This window comes from Malus domestica, chromosome 08 (assembly GCF_042453785.1).
Source record: "Malus domestica chromosome 08, GDT2T_hap1".
In the NCBI taxonomy this organism is placed as follows: Eukaryota; Viridiplantae; Streptophyta; class Magnoliopsida; order Rosales; family Rosaceae; genus Malus; species Malus domestica.
Genome location: NC_091668.1, coordinates 22,316,176 through 22,333,707, shown reverse-complemented (window position 1 = coordinate 22,333,707; position 17,532 = coordinate 22,316,176). Strand labels below are relative to the sequence as shown.

General features: G+C 35.9%; 1 protein-coding gene across 1 annotated transcript; it reads right to left on the bottom strand.

The window, feature by feature from the left end:
- Positions 1 to 4,369: 4,369 nt before the first annotated feature.
- Positions 4,370 to 17,069, bottom strand: LOC103414705 (sugar transport protein 5-like). The gene is made up of 4 exons (XM_029107160.2): positions 16,628 to 17,069; positions 7,496 to 7,812; positions 5,859 to 6,488; positions 4,370 to 5,146 (listed from the first exon to the last, which is right to left on the bottom strand). The coding sequence occupies exons 1-4, from the start codon at positions 16,764 to 16,766 to the stop codon at positions 4,700 to 4,702; spliced, it is 1,533 nt and encodes a 510-aa protein (XP_028962993.1). The 5' UTR covers positions 16,767 to 17,069; the 3' UTR covers positions 4,370 to 4,699.
- Positions 17,070 to 17,532: the final 463 nt, after the last annotated feature.

Below are 17,532 nucleotides of genomic sequence, written 5' to 3'. Positions count from 1 at the left end.
TTTGTTTGTGTTGTTCACGTATTAGGCTTAAAAATTTGCACACATGAGAGAGCGTGTAAGAATAAATCTCACATTGATGGGAGGAAAGACCTTGCATGGGCTTATAGGATGGTGGAACCTCAACTTTATTCAATTATATGGATCAAGGTTTCCAATCTGATTAAGGAAAACTAATGAAAATGACTTGAAAACTTTGAGTTTTAATGATAAGGACAAAATAAAGGGTAAAGTGAATGGTACTAGGTTTGACTTTTTAGTGTAAAAATGTGGTTTTTCGTTAAAATGAACAGTACCGTGGGTTTTTCATTAAAACTCCCATCTGATTATCCAAATAAGATTCGAACCAGATAATCCAATTATAAAGGAATCCGGATAGATGAATTAAGGTAATCCGATCCGACTTAACATAACATTTTTTTGTGAATATTATACTTGTTTGCAATATCAATTTAGTTCTTATGCATGTAAAATACACTTATAACCCTATTTTCTTATTACATACTAAGAAAAATTCTAATTGAAAATAAACAAAAAATATTAAATGAAATTACTAATGATATTTATTTATTTATTTTGGTCGAATGATAAATTTTGTTAGATTAGAAGTTAAATTAGTCCTCGATGGGGTTTGAACCCACATCATCATGTAAGGGCTTAACATCTTTCCACCACTGGTAAATGGTCACTTGCTATTTTAATTTTTTTTTTAAATTTAAATAAGATCGTATATGATGAACTGGATGACGTGAAGCACGTGTGTAGGCTTACTAGATTTGGACATATATTGAGCCAAATGTGATTCACTGAATTAGACATATATTGAACCAACTCCAAACCCGATTTAAGTTGATGTATTTTTTAAGTACAACTGATTGTATACATATTGTAAGAGAATATGACATTTGAGTTTAAAATCTCCCGTATAAGGAACAAGTATTCTAAAATTTCACTGTTTTTCATTTTAGACATATATTATCGTCTTACTAAAATAATTATTATGCACTCAATACATTCAAGTGGTAAATGACTATTTTAATTGATAGTATACTAGTGCAAACCCTAAGGTTCCACTTAGGACACAACAAAAAAGAAACCAGAACTTTTTTACATTTAAAAGGGGGTTTTTACATTAGAAAAGGAGACAGAAGAGAGAGAGAGAAAGAGGGGAGAGAGGAGCGCGGGGGGGTGTGGTGGTGGTTGTCTAATAAACCACCTAAGTAATCGGTCCTTGTAATGTGCCAACTACTTCAGTGGACAACACTTGGCTTTCAACTCAATCTTTGACGGGTCATTCATCTATCTGCCCCATCGGGGGCACACTAACCGTGGATTTTCAAATTATTAAGGAAAATAGAAAAAGATGATCTATTTTCTTAATTTTGAGATAGAAATAAGATTTTTTTGAATATGCACAATAATTAGACAAAAATAAGATTTTTTGAATATGCACAATAATCAGACAAAAATAAGATTTTTTTTTACATTTTTAAATTATCAAATTGCTCTCGTATATAAATGAGTTATTTCCTCATATTTTATGATTTCTTTCTCTCTACTCACTCTCTCTCCCTCCCTCTTTCTCTAAAATTGATATTTATTGGCTATTCTTAGATTAGTAAAAGATAACGGAAAATTCAGTTGGAAGATTTGATTTATTTGGAGATTGTTTGTGTTTGCTGATTGGCCATTTTGAGAAATGAACACATTTATGTGCTTGCAATTACAGATTGCGGATTTCTTCCTTAAATCATCATCTTCTTCCTCATATTCGAAATCTCATTCAAAACCCATCCGGGTCAAAACCAATATGCAGTCCAAAAATTTTTCAGATGTCAAAGAAAATCCATTTGAAAAACTAAAGACACCAGTTTTTCTATTGCAATCTCTCTTCTCCGTCGATGAACGCCTTATCCCTCTAAGTTCAAAGAAAATCCCAAATTTGTTATTTGTATCAATACGTGTAACAACATTGGTTTTGGTGTGGACGTGCATCATGTAATTAATGGCATTGGAGCATATATGGGGCTTAGATTCTGGAAATACCTTAAAGATCTGTAGTTTACAAATCTTTGACTTGAACTTAGATTTTGAAAATCCCATTAAAAATCATCTATTTTTAGTGACATGCACATGATATGTTCATAGATCTAAGCCAACCCAAAAACCCAGAACTCACAGGCTCACAGCTCTCTCATCAAAATCAGAAAAATGACGTCATCACATGTGACGTCACCACCATATACACTATACGCACACCACATGCACATCACATGTACAATACATGCACATGATATGCACAGAACTGGAGATTGAGCAACGAGCTATTTTTTGCATTAATAAGAAAATTAACGTCGACCTATTGATATAGTGGATACAATTAAAACATAATTGTTACATATATAAGGTTACAATGGCTGTTTGAAAAGTCTTGTTACGTATATCAATCATCGCTTAACCGTGCATGTAAAAAACATAATACTCACTGTCGTTTTTTTCATGGACATGCATGACCCTTAACACTTCTAAGCCTTTTCTTAATTTTATTTCGCCAAGGCCAACTAGGTTGTAGTCATACTCGCTAAATTTCAAGGCCCAACATATGTGCATTATAACTAGTGAACATTCCTGCTTCATATATTAAGTTATAGCCATGCACACCATATGCACACCATATGCACATTACAGAAAAAAAAATTTACAAATTTATGCAATTAAACACTTGAACCAGAAATTGTTCCATCCCATTTTTGTAGCACGTCAAAAAGTAAAGTTTATTCAACAACCCATAGGCCCCAACATGAAACACAAACCCTAATTTAACTTCTAAGTATTAATTCATCTTACAAACAACCCATTTATTCCATAAATCATTGATGTAGAACACATTATGAGCCATTTCTTCATTATCCCTCTTTTCTTCGACTTCCCATCTTTGCAAATCCAAAAGACCAATTGAAAAAACAAGTAATTAGATGCAAAAATGGAGACGATAACCGAGTGAAAGAGAGAAAGAGATGAGAGAAAGAGAGAGATGAACTGAATGGCTGTAGAAATATGGCTTCCGAAACTTTACTCGCTGAAAAAATGGAACTTTCTGGCCAAAACAGAAAATCTGGTATAAAGGTCATATCTTTAAGGATCAAACACTGATACAAACTAGAAACCCTCACTTCGAAGCTTCACTCTCGACTTCCCTCTCTTCAAAATCCAAGGTCAGAGATATGATCTCAACCCAGAAACTTCGAGCTCACAGAGCTCTTTCGACATCCCACTCTTCCAAATGAGAAAAATGATGCAATGACCTAAGGATTTTTAGTATTTATATGTGGGTATTTTAGTATTTTCAGTTTTGCGCATGGTCTGTTTTGCTTATTTGTGTCCCAAGATTAAGAAAATGGGTCAATTTTGTCTATTTCCCAATTATTAATCCTAATAAAGCTCAACCCCTCTCCCTTTTTTATCAACTTTTTTGTGGATTTCTCTTTCTATCGTTATCAATGGAATGCCCTTATTAGTAAAGCTTATTGGTTCGGAAAGCTGAGTTCGTGATCAAATCTGTTTGTCTTTCATATAAGCAGTCGATCTCTTATATCTTTGTCCCTTCACGCCAAGTTCACTATTTCCATCTGTTACGGCGGTAACGGTAAATCTCCGAAAAGGGGGCGCGAGAAACTCTCTCTAAGGAACACGACACTATGGTTAATTAAGTCTTTTGCATTCCTTGACAAACTTCGGAAAACCCCTTGTCCATCTCGATATCTCCTTCCCTCTGTTTTTAATTTATCAGGAATGAGTTTTCATTTTGTTATTAGTGTTTCCTTTCTTTTCTTCTTTTACTTTTTTTATTCCATTCCATTATTCTTAAGTTTCATAGGTTTGATCCTGTAGAATCTAAAGCATTTTATCATCCTTAGGGTTCGTTTTAGAAGTGATTTTTAATGATTGAAAACGTTTTTCGAGAAAATATTTTTGGAACCAATCCTTAGTAAAAATGCAAGTTAATCCTGAAAAAAAAAACACTTTAGTATTTTTCGAAGTCAAAATCATTTTATCTAAAAACACTTCCCAAATGAGCCCTTAATTAATTATATTGTCAACTTATGAGTTTCACACAACATGCTGCCTATATTTCAGTCCATATCATATCCACGAGAAAAAGTAGCATGTCATCACAGCAATTTATGATCCAAATATTGCATATTTGCTTCAAAATATCAAAGGCATTCGGGTATCACAAAAATAGAACATAATTGTACCTAGCTAGGAAATACAATTCATATACTCTTAAAAACTGTATTAACACATTGGGATGATTTCCATTCGAATATAATACTTGGTTGACCGGAAAAAAGAAAACAAAAAGATGAAATTGGAGTCACCAAACAACGTGGCATATTACGATATGATGATTTAGTATTACAAACAAGAAATTTTTAGTTGTGATGGGAACACAAATGGTACATCACGTGTTTTAATAGGAATGGTGGGAAATTTTATTTTTTAAGTTATTAACTTTCTAGCACACATATTCCACCATTTGTTTAGTGACACGTGATGTATCACTTTGTGTACCGGTCGCACTGAAAAATCTCTCATTACAACCAAACGAGGTTCAAAGTGAAATCAAATATGAACAAGTGAAGCACAACCGCATCATTTGAAGCGAAAAATCTTGAGTTCTACTTTGGCATCCCTAGCTTTACTCATTTTCATTGGCATTAACCTTAGGGCTACCTTCAACGAACCGGCGCCAATACCAATGCTTCGCCCACACAGTGTGAACTTGATCCAGTGGGATTCCTTTAGTCTCCGGCAGGAAGAGCGCAACGAAAATGGTCATCACCAGAATCCAACCGCCGTAGAACAAGAACGTGGCGTATTTGAAATGGCATAACATGGACAAGAAGGTTTGGGAGAGAACAAATGTGGTGGCAAAGTTTACTGCTAGCCCCATGCTTTGGCCTGTGGGTCGAATTTTCATGGGGAATATTTCACTTGGGATAAGCCAACTCAAAGGTCCCCATGACCAACCAAAACCAGCAGCATAAAAACACATCATTACAAGAACTAGTATGGCATAGCCCTTTGAGATATGGCCGTTGCCATCCGTACCTGTCGTAGCTGCCAGAACTATAGCCACACCAACCTGCACAAAAGCATTTCAGATAAGAAAACTTTTCTTCTTTTACATAGATAACGATCATCCTCTGTATATCTTGACTTGTCTGAACTCATTTTTTGACCATGCAAAAAGGGTATAATAGTTTTATCCACATAAGGGTTTATGTTGCAATATAGATGTTTATCATACTAGACTTTGAATATAGACTACTCAACCAGACAAAAATTAACTTGATCAATAGTCATATAGTCTAGATTCACGTCTTATAACGTAACTAAATAAACAACTTATATTGCCAAATAGTGTGACTATAACGATATAAATAGGGGTGTAATATTCACACACTTATTTTTTACTTCTCACACACCTTTTATTAATTAATATATTTTGATTTCCTTCAATTCATTATATCCAATGTCCGAAAATTAAGATGTTGTAGAAAAGTAAAAATGGGTGTGTGGATGACTCACCTCCTACAAATATTCTTTACTAGTGTTATATTACTAAACTGTGAATATGGACTACCCCCAAGCAGACTAAAATCAACTTAATCAGTATTCTAGATTCACCATATTATAAAGTAACTAAATGAACATCTTAGCTTGTCAAATGGTATGACAAAGTAACATTGCCCTCCCATAAAAAAATAAAATTAAAAATTAAAAAAATAAAGAGAGTTTATTTTGCAATTTTTCACGGTATACTCAATATACCATATTAGCTAGATGATAGTTACCTGACAGATGACCATCTGGATGCCACCCTCCATGAACAAAAACCTCCGACCATGCCGATCAACCATATACGTAGACACAAGGATCGAACCAAGATTCACCAACCCAAGTATAATCGAAGCAATAAGAGCAGAATCATTTCCAAAACCCACAGATTGAAACAAAACAGGAGCATAGAAAGCAATGATATTAATCCCACTGAGCTGCTGGAAAAACGGCACAGCAAGCGCACCGATCAAAAGCTGAGGCCTATACTGCCTCTGAAATATGGTGACAAAAGGCTCCTCATTGAGGGCTCTGGCAACTTCACTGGCCTTGATAAGAAGGGCCAGCTCGTCCTCGATGTCGTTCTTGCCTCGGATTTTAACTAGGGATTTTCTGGCTTGGTCGACCCTGTTGCGTTCTACTAAGCTTGTGGGTGAGTCCGAAATAAAAAGGGCGCCAACAGTCATGATGGTGGCTGGGACTATGGCGAGGCCGAGGGAGAGACGCCAGCCCCAGCTGTGCTTGGCGGTGGCGTAGTTTATGCAGTTGGATGCCACCACCCCAATTCCTATGAAGAACTGAAAGCCTGTGCTGAATGCACCTCGCCACTTGGGTGGTGCAATCTCTGAGAGGTAGATTGGAGCAGACTATATTGTGACAATATTACAAGGGATGTTAGTAATGGATGAAATCAAGGAAATATACACAAAGGAACCCGTGGACCATTTAATTAATTCACTCTTTCTCTTAGACAAGTAGGGCAAAATATCAGATTCATCTCTATTAGAAATATGATACATCAAATGATCAATTGTCATGATACAAAATAATATCGATACATGAAGAAGAGAGACACGTGTTGTAATCAGAAGAAAGTTTCCCAAAGGATGGAAAATGTTTCTTTTCCAAATAGTAGCAATAATCTGTAATAATATCGATCACATAATAAAAGAGATAGACACGTGTTGTGATTCAAAAGAAAGTTTCTCAAGGGACGGAATATGTTTTCTTTCCAAATAGTTATAGTAATCTGTAGCACATACTTAGACAAGAATCAACTTGATAAATGATCCATAAAATGGTAAGAGTGTTGTGAATATATTATATGATATGATTATGCAAATCCGTAGTAAAGTTAAGATAGGAATCCTATATTATATATTTCCTATTAAGCTTTGTATTTTTAGGAATCAAGTTTCTCTCCTTCTATTATTTACTATAAATAGATACACTGACAAAAGAGAATAGAATATACAATTCTCCCTAGCCATATTTCTCTCTCTCTCTCTCTCTCTCTCTCTCGCCACCTCTCTCTCCTTCAGGAGAGATTTTTAAGTGTGACTGGTATACGGGATGATACACCACGTGTCACTAAATAAATGGTGGGATATGTGTTCTAAAAAGTTAATAACTTAAAAAATACAATTTCCCACCATTCCTATTAAAACAAGTGGTGTACCACTTGTGTTCTCGTCACAACTAAAAATTTCTCCTCCTTCAGTACAAAATAGGTGACAACAAAGAGATAAAAAAAATAAAAATAAAAAATAAAAAAAATAAAAATCCATCATTTAAAATGCTAAAATGCTACCTTTTTTATGGGTTTGCATGTTCATTGCAGGCCCAAGGACATGCATAAAGAAAGTCCACTTACTTGGTTTGTGAAACCAACCCCAAAACCGAGCAAGATACGGCCCAAAATAAGCATGGCAACATTGACGGCGCCACCATTGATCGCAGATCCAGCAAAGAAGGTGCAGCCACCCAGAAGCATAACATTCCGGCGGCCGATAGTCCTGGCCAGACGGCTGGCCACAAGCGACGCAGCCAACCCCGCTATGTAGAGGGAGGATGTGAATGCTGTCAAAACCTGGCTATCATACACACAATATATGTTTTTTGGGGGCCCTCCCTTTCTCAGCACTTCTGGGAAAAATTTGTTCAGAAATGGTGCCATTGTAGTTACTCCTCCTGAGAAAATTGTTTATGTTCATGATTAGTTTCATGTATTTGATGTGCACCAAAGTATATGATAATTATAGATGTTATTCATTAGTTTCATGTGTATAGCTTCTTTGTGTCAATGGAGGTATATCTTTAGTTTTTACATTCGATTGTATGACATACTGTTAATCCTAAAAAATACAAGCCTATGTGACGCGCAGGTCGAGTAACTAATAAGTTTACTAAGTCCTTCAGTTTTGTGAGGGGCATGCCAATTCGTCAGCCGAGCTCGGCCGGAGAGTAAAATGTGTTGATGTGGTGTTGGGCGCGTTGCTGACTTCTCGATCGTGCGACTGTGGCCGAGAAAAGAACACATCTCGGCCTTCGGGTTCTAGAATCTGAAGACAAGGCTGCTAGTTCTGCGAAGTTCACAAATCGTCGACGTCGGGTTCGATCTCGGTAATTATATTCGTGAGAGTATAAGTACGCCGAACTGACACTAAACTATATGGACACAAGTACTCGAAATAGATAAATGTTTTGATTGTAAATGTGGTTCGGCCGTCGGAGTGCCGAACTCTAAAATGTACTTGTGAATAACTAATCATAAAGCAATACTCGGCTTTCAATGTGCTAAGTCTAGTAACTTGGCAACACCTCACTTCGTCGAGAATGTTGATGAAATGACATCTGCCAATAAAGACTCGAAAATCCTTCTTGACCAAGACTTGGATAAATAACCAGTCGGTCTTAAAGCAGTGATGTTTATCCAAATTGAAGGTGCTCCTCAGTCGACTGATTCTACAGCTACAGTGATGTTTATCCAAACTGAAAATGTTGTCAGTTGCCTTCACAGTGTTGTTTATCCAAACTGAAGATGTGTTGGCGGGAAGAAAGGGGAAGAAGAAAAATTCTCAGGGTTGTTGAGAAGCTTTACACAGAGCAATTTGTGTGTTGATTTGAAAGGGTCTTGAATGATGCATTCCCTTCTCTATTTATAGCAGCGAACCCCCTCATGGCCGAACTTGTGAAATCCCGTTCTTGGATTTCATTATTATAATCTACATATTTGTATTATTGAGATTTTATATTATTTTTGAGAATTTATATTAATTTATTTGGATTTAGATTTTAATTAAATTAGTTACGAAGTTTGAAGTTTTGAAGGTAATTATCAAAAATTCGTTGACCTTTTGAGATCACAAGTAACGTTTTCGAATAGGTCTCGAAGCCACGACCACATAGGCGAAAGCCGTTTGTGAGTCCGAATTATAACGGTATGGTTACTGACGTTTGAAGTTGCGAACTATAAATTGTGGGAATTATGTAATTCTCACATGTGGGTTAAAGGTTAAGGGAGTTTAATAAAAGAGGAAGGGACCAATTAGAAAGATGGGAGTTTTCTGAAGAAAAAAAAAAGGAAGGAGGGGTCTGATTTTTTGACCCGTTTTGGAGCGTTTTCGACCCATAAAACCACAAACTTAACCCGCTCGTATCTTCTTCATCCGATCTCCGTTTTGGGTGATCTTAGTGTCCATGGAAAGCTCTTGACGAGCCCTACAACTCTATTGTGTTAGATTTTCCATTTTCTTATCCATTTTTCCAGTTCGAGGCAGCAAAGTCTCATGGGTTTTCCGGCGGTTTTGTCATTTTTTCGGCGATTCCAGCAACCATTTCCTTCAAGTGAGGTATGAAACTTCATCTACTCTTCATAATCTTCAAGATGGTATGCTTAGTTTGTGCTTTTATATTCATTTTAGAGTTAGGTGTGTAGAACCTTAGAAATCCGGTTTTCACCGGTGATTTTGGGCGGTTTCCGGTTAGAATTTGTCGTCGGCCTAGTTGTGAAAAATGTTTCCCTTACTGAGCTCTAGCTACCACGTAAATTTGAGCTTATTTAGTTAATGTTGAAAATTTGGGGTTTCTAAACCTTCCACCTTGACTAACCCGCGTGTGGCGGTGTGTGGGACCGTCCATGAGTGTTGTCTAAGTACAAAATACCTTTTAGTGACCCTGTGAACCTATGTCTAGCTCGGTTTCCCAAAATTCAATTGTTTGGTGTGGTGATCAAATTGGACCGTCACTTATTTGTGTGATTGATAACAATCTGATCGTTGGTTCGTTGTACAATTTTGTGAACACCCTAGTTGTCAGTTGTTAGACCTTTGAGAACTTACAGATCGAAAATCTGATGTGCGGATCTTCCGGATTGAATAACCTCATGTTGTTGACCTTAATGGACCTACCTTATCGACGGTTGATGTTCTAGTCAACGTGCTCTACTCTAGGGTGTCACTTATCTCTAGTTTGTTGTTGATGGAGCTTAGTTGGCTCATCATGATGACGTGTCGTTTCTAGTTGACGTGTCTCGATATATGTATTAGCGGCACCATATTAAGTTATACTTGTTTATTAAATGTACTTTCTATTAAATTGTTATCTTTATTTTTTTTAGCATCGATCCATGTTTATTAATTGTGAATCGACTGTAGCTTGGACACATTTATGAAATGTGATTAGATATGTATGATTAGTATGACGTATATGATTGTTTTTATGACGATGTGAACCCAAAATCTTATGAGAAGTTTATGTAGAACTTTTATGCTTGTATGATAAGACAGTGGTCATGAGAAGTTGATAGTGCAAGTGATTACGATGTAAATCTTAACGGATGAGATAAGGGTACGTGGGTTGTGTGTTGATCTTACTACACCATGTAGTAGTTGTACATTGATGGTCTTGCTTGGTATATCCGCATTGGGTGATCACTACCTACCTGATTATCTTGACCTTGCTTGGTTAATCCGCATTGGGAGGGGTCACTAGTGGTCCTGCTTGGTTAATCCGCATTGGGGGACCATACTATAAATGGATCACGCTTGGTTAATCCGCATTGGGCAATCCTTATGGCTATGTATGCTTAACAGTGATCATGCTTGGTTAATCTGCATTGGGTGATCACTTTCTAACAGTTGTAGGAGTGACTCTGCTTGGTTAATTCGCATTGGGGGGCCACTTCCTATTTGGTTACTTGTGTAGGTTTCGGCCGAATCGCGTCCCTCTAGCCCTAGTTTTTAATGCACTTATGAACGAAGGTTTTTGGGAATCTTGCTTGGTTGAATGGGAGAAGTCGTTGGATGTTAGGTGACTCCTACGGAGTTTTCAATGACTTGATTATGATTCCATAAAGCATGATTCTATACTTGATGTTTATAGATTGTGATCGATGGTCTGTTTTTATTGAATATCTTATACTTGAATTATTGTCACTCACCCGAGCTCCACAGCTTATCCAAGTTTCGTTTGGCCAGTGCACCATTTCCATGATGTAGGCATTGATTTTACCTATAACAGGTCTGAGTAGATTGTGAGAAACCGTTTGATATTTTGGTTCCGTTGAGTGGTCTGGAACCCGATGTTGTTGGATTCCGTTGAGTAGTCCGGAATCCTTACTTTCACTAATTCCCATAAGATTAGAACCCTAGATTCGAGTGAATGTGAATTACCCACAATGGATCTTGTGAATACAAATTAGAATTACCATGTTATTATTCATAACCCAAGTAGGGAATTATGTAGAGTTCTTTAATTAAATTTGTGAAATGATATGCTATCTCACTGATTGATTAAGGTAATTAAATATTAATATTGTGCTTCGTGATTCGTTGATATGTTACAAGCTATGGATTGAGATATAATGTTGGAAACATAGTGATTGGTATGATGTAGTGAAATGTGATTTGACTTGTGTAGTGGAAATGGTTGTGACATATGATTGAAATGCTTATTGAATTGCTTGGGTGATGTGAGGTTTGGTAATAGATCGATAACCCATTGTGATGGGGATTTGTTGCTCAATATTGTTTCATTTCGTTTAGTCTTTGTGAATTGACTAACTTGAATCATGTCTTGTTCATTCGAGCCATAGTTATGCTTCTTGGACTTCCATTCGGGTTTGTTGAGTGGTCCGGAACTGAGTTCTACTTGGATTCCATTGAGTGATGGTCCGGAATCGTATCCTGATTTGGATTTCGTTGATTGATGGTCCGGAATCCCTTCTATCCGCGATTCCATTGAGTGATGGTCCGAAATTGTATCCTGATTTGGATTCTGTTGAGTGATGGTCCGGTCTGGAGTCCCCTTAGGTGCTTTGATTCTGTTGGATGGTCCAAAATCCCCTTTCCAGAAATGTAGTCTTCGGTCAAACTGTGTCACTCTAGCCCTGGATTTCGGTCTATGATATGTGATATTGATTGATGTGATTGTGAATGATGTTGGTTGTGATTGTTGCCATTATGATTAGACTTGTTGACCAATGTGGCTAGATAATAACATTGTGCTTCATTGACCGTTCTTTGAGATGTTGCATACTATGATTTATGGTGATATGTGAAACATGATGATTTATGTGATGGATGAAGTGGAAATGTTAATCATCATGTGGGGTTGTTATGTTGGATATCATTGTATTTGTTATGATTAGACTTGTTGATAATTATGGCTAGAAAATATGTTGTGTTTCATTGTTGTTCTTTGATATATCACATAATATGGATTGTGGTATATTGTTGGGACAAAACGTTTTATGTGATGGATATTCGATTGTAGTGAAACAATGAACCGAATGGCTTGATCCCTATTGAGGGTACGTAGGCAATCTAACGAGGAGGTTAGATGCAGCCATAAAATATACAAAAATTTATATGAGATTTGGATCTTGAATTATGCTATGTATATATCTCGGAGGTGGGGTAGGTTGAGATACGGGTATTTGGTGACGTCATGTGTCAATCTTAGACGTATGTCGGAATCGGGGCGTGACAGAACTAGAAATGGATTAGGATTAGAACTCCTTAACCCAATTTGATCAGGTTTCGGCCAATTATAATTCCTATAGGACTTTGAACCAAACTCCTTAACAAACCAGATTCATCCCCTAATTCTTAGCATCCTTAGCCTTAAGACTCCTTGTTGCACTAGGATTCGACTAACTCACCCTTATCCAAACCAATCCTCTTCGTAATAGGATTCGGCCGACCTTGATTGGACGGCCCATGACAAGATTCTAGATAAATGTAACTGGACCGAAGCTTGGCTCTAGGCTTGGCCCAATACAATATTTTGGACCCAAACACATACACAAAAATATATTTCTAATTGAAAGGGAGAATGCCTCATGTTTGGTCGTTTTTATATAACAAGTATGATTAGAATCGGAAAATTAAAATTGAAATCTGCCAACTGAAAGACAAAGGAGATCGACTTGATCTCGGTAGCTGGTACATGTCTTACTTATCTTGCCAAATAGTTTGACATTTTGTAATACCAAATAATTCATAGAGAATAGTTTATCGACAGAATGTCACTACTTGTTACTAAATTATTTATCTATGTTTAGTGAAAAAAGATTTCGTATCTATCGAAGCTTCTGAACCACTTTGGTTGAATTCATATTTTATTTTCTTGGGCATTTGAAATTTGAAGACTTTAGCAACCTAACCTTATTGGTAGCATAGTTTATCATCAAATAATTCATAGAGAATAATAAATTAAGATTAAAACGAGAATACTCTTCTATATATTAATATTAGTTGTAAACATTTTTTTATAAAAAAAAAAACATTTTATTCTTTTTTTTTTAACATTTTGTTATTGGCAACATACATGTCAATCAACTAATAAACTAACAAATGGTTAGGGTAGCCACACACCTATTTTTACTTCTTACACATCATTTTCAATTTTCAATCGTCGGATCGAATGAATTGAAGAAAATCAATGACAAAAAATTACCAAAAAATACGTGAAAGATAAAAATGAATGTATGAATAACACTATCCCTAATGAATTAAAGGGACACTTCTCCCTTGCATTAAGTCATGAGCGGGGTGATGCTAGCAGCCTCTTATGGCGTATAATAAAGTTATAAACACATTAATCTAGTTGAAGTTTCTTTTTTTCTTTTATATAAAGTGATGTCTTTTTTTTGCATAGGATTTTTTTCACAAACAATGATCTGCATTAATATATGCTAATAAGCGTGAGGGAAGGGTTTAGACTTAGAAAGCGGTGGGTTAAAGAGAAAGACCATAACCAACGGCAATCCATCACTTACGCTTTTATAAGAATTTGGGTAAAGCTTTTTATTTTTGTTACTTAAAAGATCTAGGTATGTTTGAGAAAATAAAAATTTAGGTGCTTATAGAAAATTTTCTTGATAAACCATCATGACATGAATTAGTTTTTAAAATGTGCCATGAAGTTTTTATAAATAAAAAAAGAATGCTAATAAATCCACCTTGTTGTCTTATTTCTCCACCTATCTTTTAATAATTTTTTTAAAGTTAATTTTAACCTCCTGTAAAATGACATATAGGGACAAAGCAAAAAACTAGTTGCTTCCAGTGATTTGCAAGCACACCCTAAATTCACACCCAAATTAACAATTCATGGACTCACAAAAAAGCCACATTCTTGTTCGGATTTTATCATTCTACGTTGCTTTTGGGTGTCTCAATCACTCCCTCAAATATTAAAAAAATGTTGAAGACACAGGTAGTACTATAGGGAATATGATCAGAGGCCACGCTCGGAGGGAAACTTCGCAGAAGTCGGTTGAATTATATAAATGGCTGGTGGGTTTGGAGGCGGAGGCTGATGGGTTTTCCTATTCGTATGTTTTAGTGCTCGAAGTTGGTGATAGAAGGGAACAGGTGCACAGGAGGGTTCTGGTAAGTGGGTTTGGGGGTGGTGTTGAGTATGCATGCCGGGTGTTTGATGGTATGAGTGAGAGGAGTGTTGCGAGTTGGAATTCGCTGCTTGAGCGCTATGTATGGTGTCTGGATATTGATGGTGCGTAGAGAATTTTTTATGAGATGCCGGAGAGGAATGTTGTTTCATGGATCGGCATGATTGTGGGGTGTGCTCCGAATGGGAGGCCTAGTGTGGAATTGAATCAGGTGGGCACCATTATAATCTTGTGCCAAAATAGGGGACTTGAGTTTGGGAAGGTGGATTCACTGGTACATTTAAGAGCGATTGCAGATGAAGTCCTAGCCGTTGCCGGTGACTTTGTACAATGCATTCATACAAATTTATGACAAGTTGTTAATTAGAGGTTATTTTAGGAATAATAGTGAGTGTGGAAATGACGTTTTAACTTTTTAACTTTTTATGGTGGGTGGAATTATAATGTGGGTTAATAAATAGAACAATAGGGTGGGTCTAGTAGCACTCTAAAAAAAAAATTTCATGATTGAGTTTTAAAATTGTGCTAAAAAAAGAGACAACCTTAAAAATCATCGAGTTGCAAACCCAAATCAGTTTAGATTTTACAAAAGTTTTACAAATTTTATGGGGCACATGGTATATCGTTCATTAAAAAAAATGATCCGATCTAATATCTATGGTATCTTGTTATGGAGATTATGGAGAAATTTAGCCTAACAGTCAACTGCGTAAACCAAACCTTTAATTTGGCTGCCAAAATGTCAAGAGGCTATTATATAAAAACATCACAACCCATAAATGAATTGTCAACTAGATTGAGTAAAATATAATGCAGGAATCGTAGCTAGCTAATGCCTGTGAATTATTAAAGCAACTACACCCCCTCCCAATTGTAAGGGGGATTGGGCGATTCAATATAATCCCACCAAAACCAACAAAATGAGCTCCACCCCCAGATCAAACAAGTCGAGTTACAGTAAAAAGAGGGTGGCCCGACTGCTCACTCAGGTCAAAATAGCCCAACCCCAACGCCTGAGAGAGTGTGACGTCACCACGTTATTATATTTTTTGTGCTAGATGCGTGGGTTTCACGTGCACGAGAGTCCGGTTATTTGGTTTGTACATATTTGTATCCTATGGTCCAGATTTTTTCAACAATTTTTTTTTAAAAAAGGAAAAATCTAAAGGAAAAAAAAATACATATAAGCTGTTGTGACCCATGTGGCAAAATATGGGTTGTTGAATTACAAAAAAAAATGTCATACAATGGTTCATATTAATCAAGTAAGAAATAAATATTAAAAATTATTAAAAAAAAAGTAATTACCTAACCATGATACGTGACGGAATCGGCAAAAGTTTATTTTGCGAAATTATACATAAATTTATCTTTTTATTTATTTTAAAAAAAAAATTAGTGTCAATTGTCCAGGAAATTTATTTTAAGGGTAAATATGCATTCGGACAGTTATTATTAAGGAAAACTAATGAAAATGGTTTTAAAAACTTTGACTTTTAACGATAAGGACAAAATAAATGGTAAAGTGAATAGTACCATGATTGACTTTTTAGTGTAAAAATATGGTTTTTCGTTAAAATTAACAGTACCGTGAATTTTTCGTTAAAAATCCCTTATTATTAACTAAGACAGTAATTACCTTTACTCAATAGCCCAAGCGGTAATTACCTTAGTGGGCTGGAGTTGCTCTTAAGCCAGTTTAACACTTTACTATAAAAAATTTAAACATGAAATTAAAACAATACGTCTTTACAGTGCCAGAAAACTAGAACGAGTGTTAAAATTCCGACCATGAGAAAAATGCATGCCCAAATTGCTACCCACCTAATATTGGTATTAGGTAAACCGTGACTAATGACTATCCATGATTCTCTTCTGAATATCTACAGGCTACAATATTGAAGTTAATTTCATTCATCGTTTCTTCTTCTTCTTCTTCTCTTTTCTTAAAATATAAGAATAAAAATAGTTTTTGGATAATTAATGTATTTTGTAACAGCGACATACAGAGAGAGACAAAGCATTTCAGATAACAATTTAATTTTCGAACGTTAAAATTAAAGACTAAATTATATAATCAAAACAACGCACCTGAAATTCCGATGTCATAACCAAATATGAGGCCGCAAGACGCAGCGACGATGCACGTTGTAACCACCGAAACCGTTATCTTCCCGTCGATGCCAGTGACGGCCAGAGGTCCATCGACAGCGAAACTACCCACGGCCATTTGTTCCGCTCTTTAATTCTCACTCTCCTTTCCTGTCTTATTTTTTCAGGAAACAAACAGCAGGTATCGCTCAAGTAGTCCGCTCTTGGACAGCTGCAGTTTGCTGAGAGTATGCATGTGCTGCTTGCCCCAAGAGTTGGGGGTCATATGAAAGTGATTAACTTATAAGCAAAGACTAATGGCGTTGCAATAATCAATTTGTTTTTGTATTTAAAAAGACACCCGCCACCAAAACAAGAAAAGCTACCTACCAGTAAGCAGTCTATTGTTGTAAACTTACTATGCATGTTTAATCGTGTTGGTTATTTTTGTTGGTGTGATTCAATTTGATGGCTATTAAGGGTTCCACACCATTAGTTAGATGATTAGTTAAAATGAGCAATTAGTTAGTAAGTTTGTTAATATTTGGTTAGATTTGTTAGGATCTGTTATAAAAACAGAGTTTTAATAATAATTCTGTAAGGTGAATACAAGTCTCACATTTCTTTCTCTAAACTTTCTCTCACTATACTCTTTCTCTATGTTATTCTTTCTTCTTCAGTTTCTACCATTAATTAACAATGACTAGAAATAAACAAAGAATGTGCAAGAGGCTAGTTTTTTTTTTAATTTTTTTTTATAAAAATCAGCTCCCAAGAAAATCCTGATGAGAAAAAACAACACCATCGTCCATTACTTTATCAAATGTAAGTTTTTACGTAAACTTCAAAAAAGAGGCAATCATATCACACGCATCAGCTAAATCCATATATGAATATTCGTAATT

Excerpts from the sequence above, each read along its gene's own strand:
- LOC103414705 (XM_029107160.2), bottom strand. The coding sequence starts at position 16,766 with ATGGCCGTGGGTAGTTTCGCTGTCGATGGACCTCTGGCCGTCACTGGC. Across the intron at positions 6,489-7,495 it reads GGGTTGGTTTCACAAACCAA|TCTGCTCCAATCTACCTCTC; the intron begins GTAAGTGGACTT and ends GTCACAATATAG. Across the intron at positions 5,147-5,858 it reads TCCAGATGGTCATCTGTCAG|GTTGGTGTGGCTATAGTTCT; the intron begins GTAACTATCATC and ends GCTTTTGTGCAG.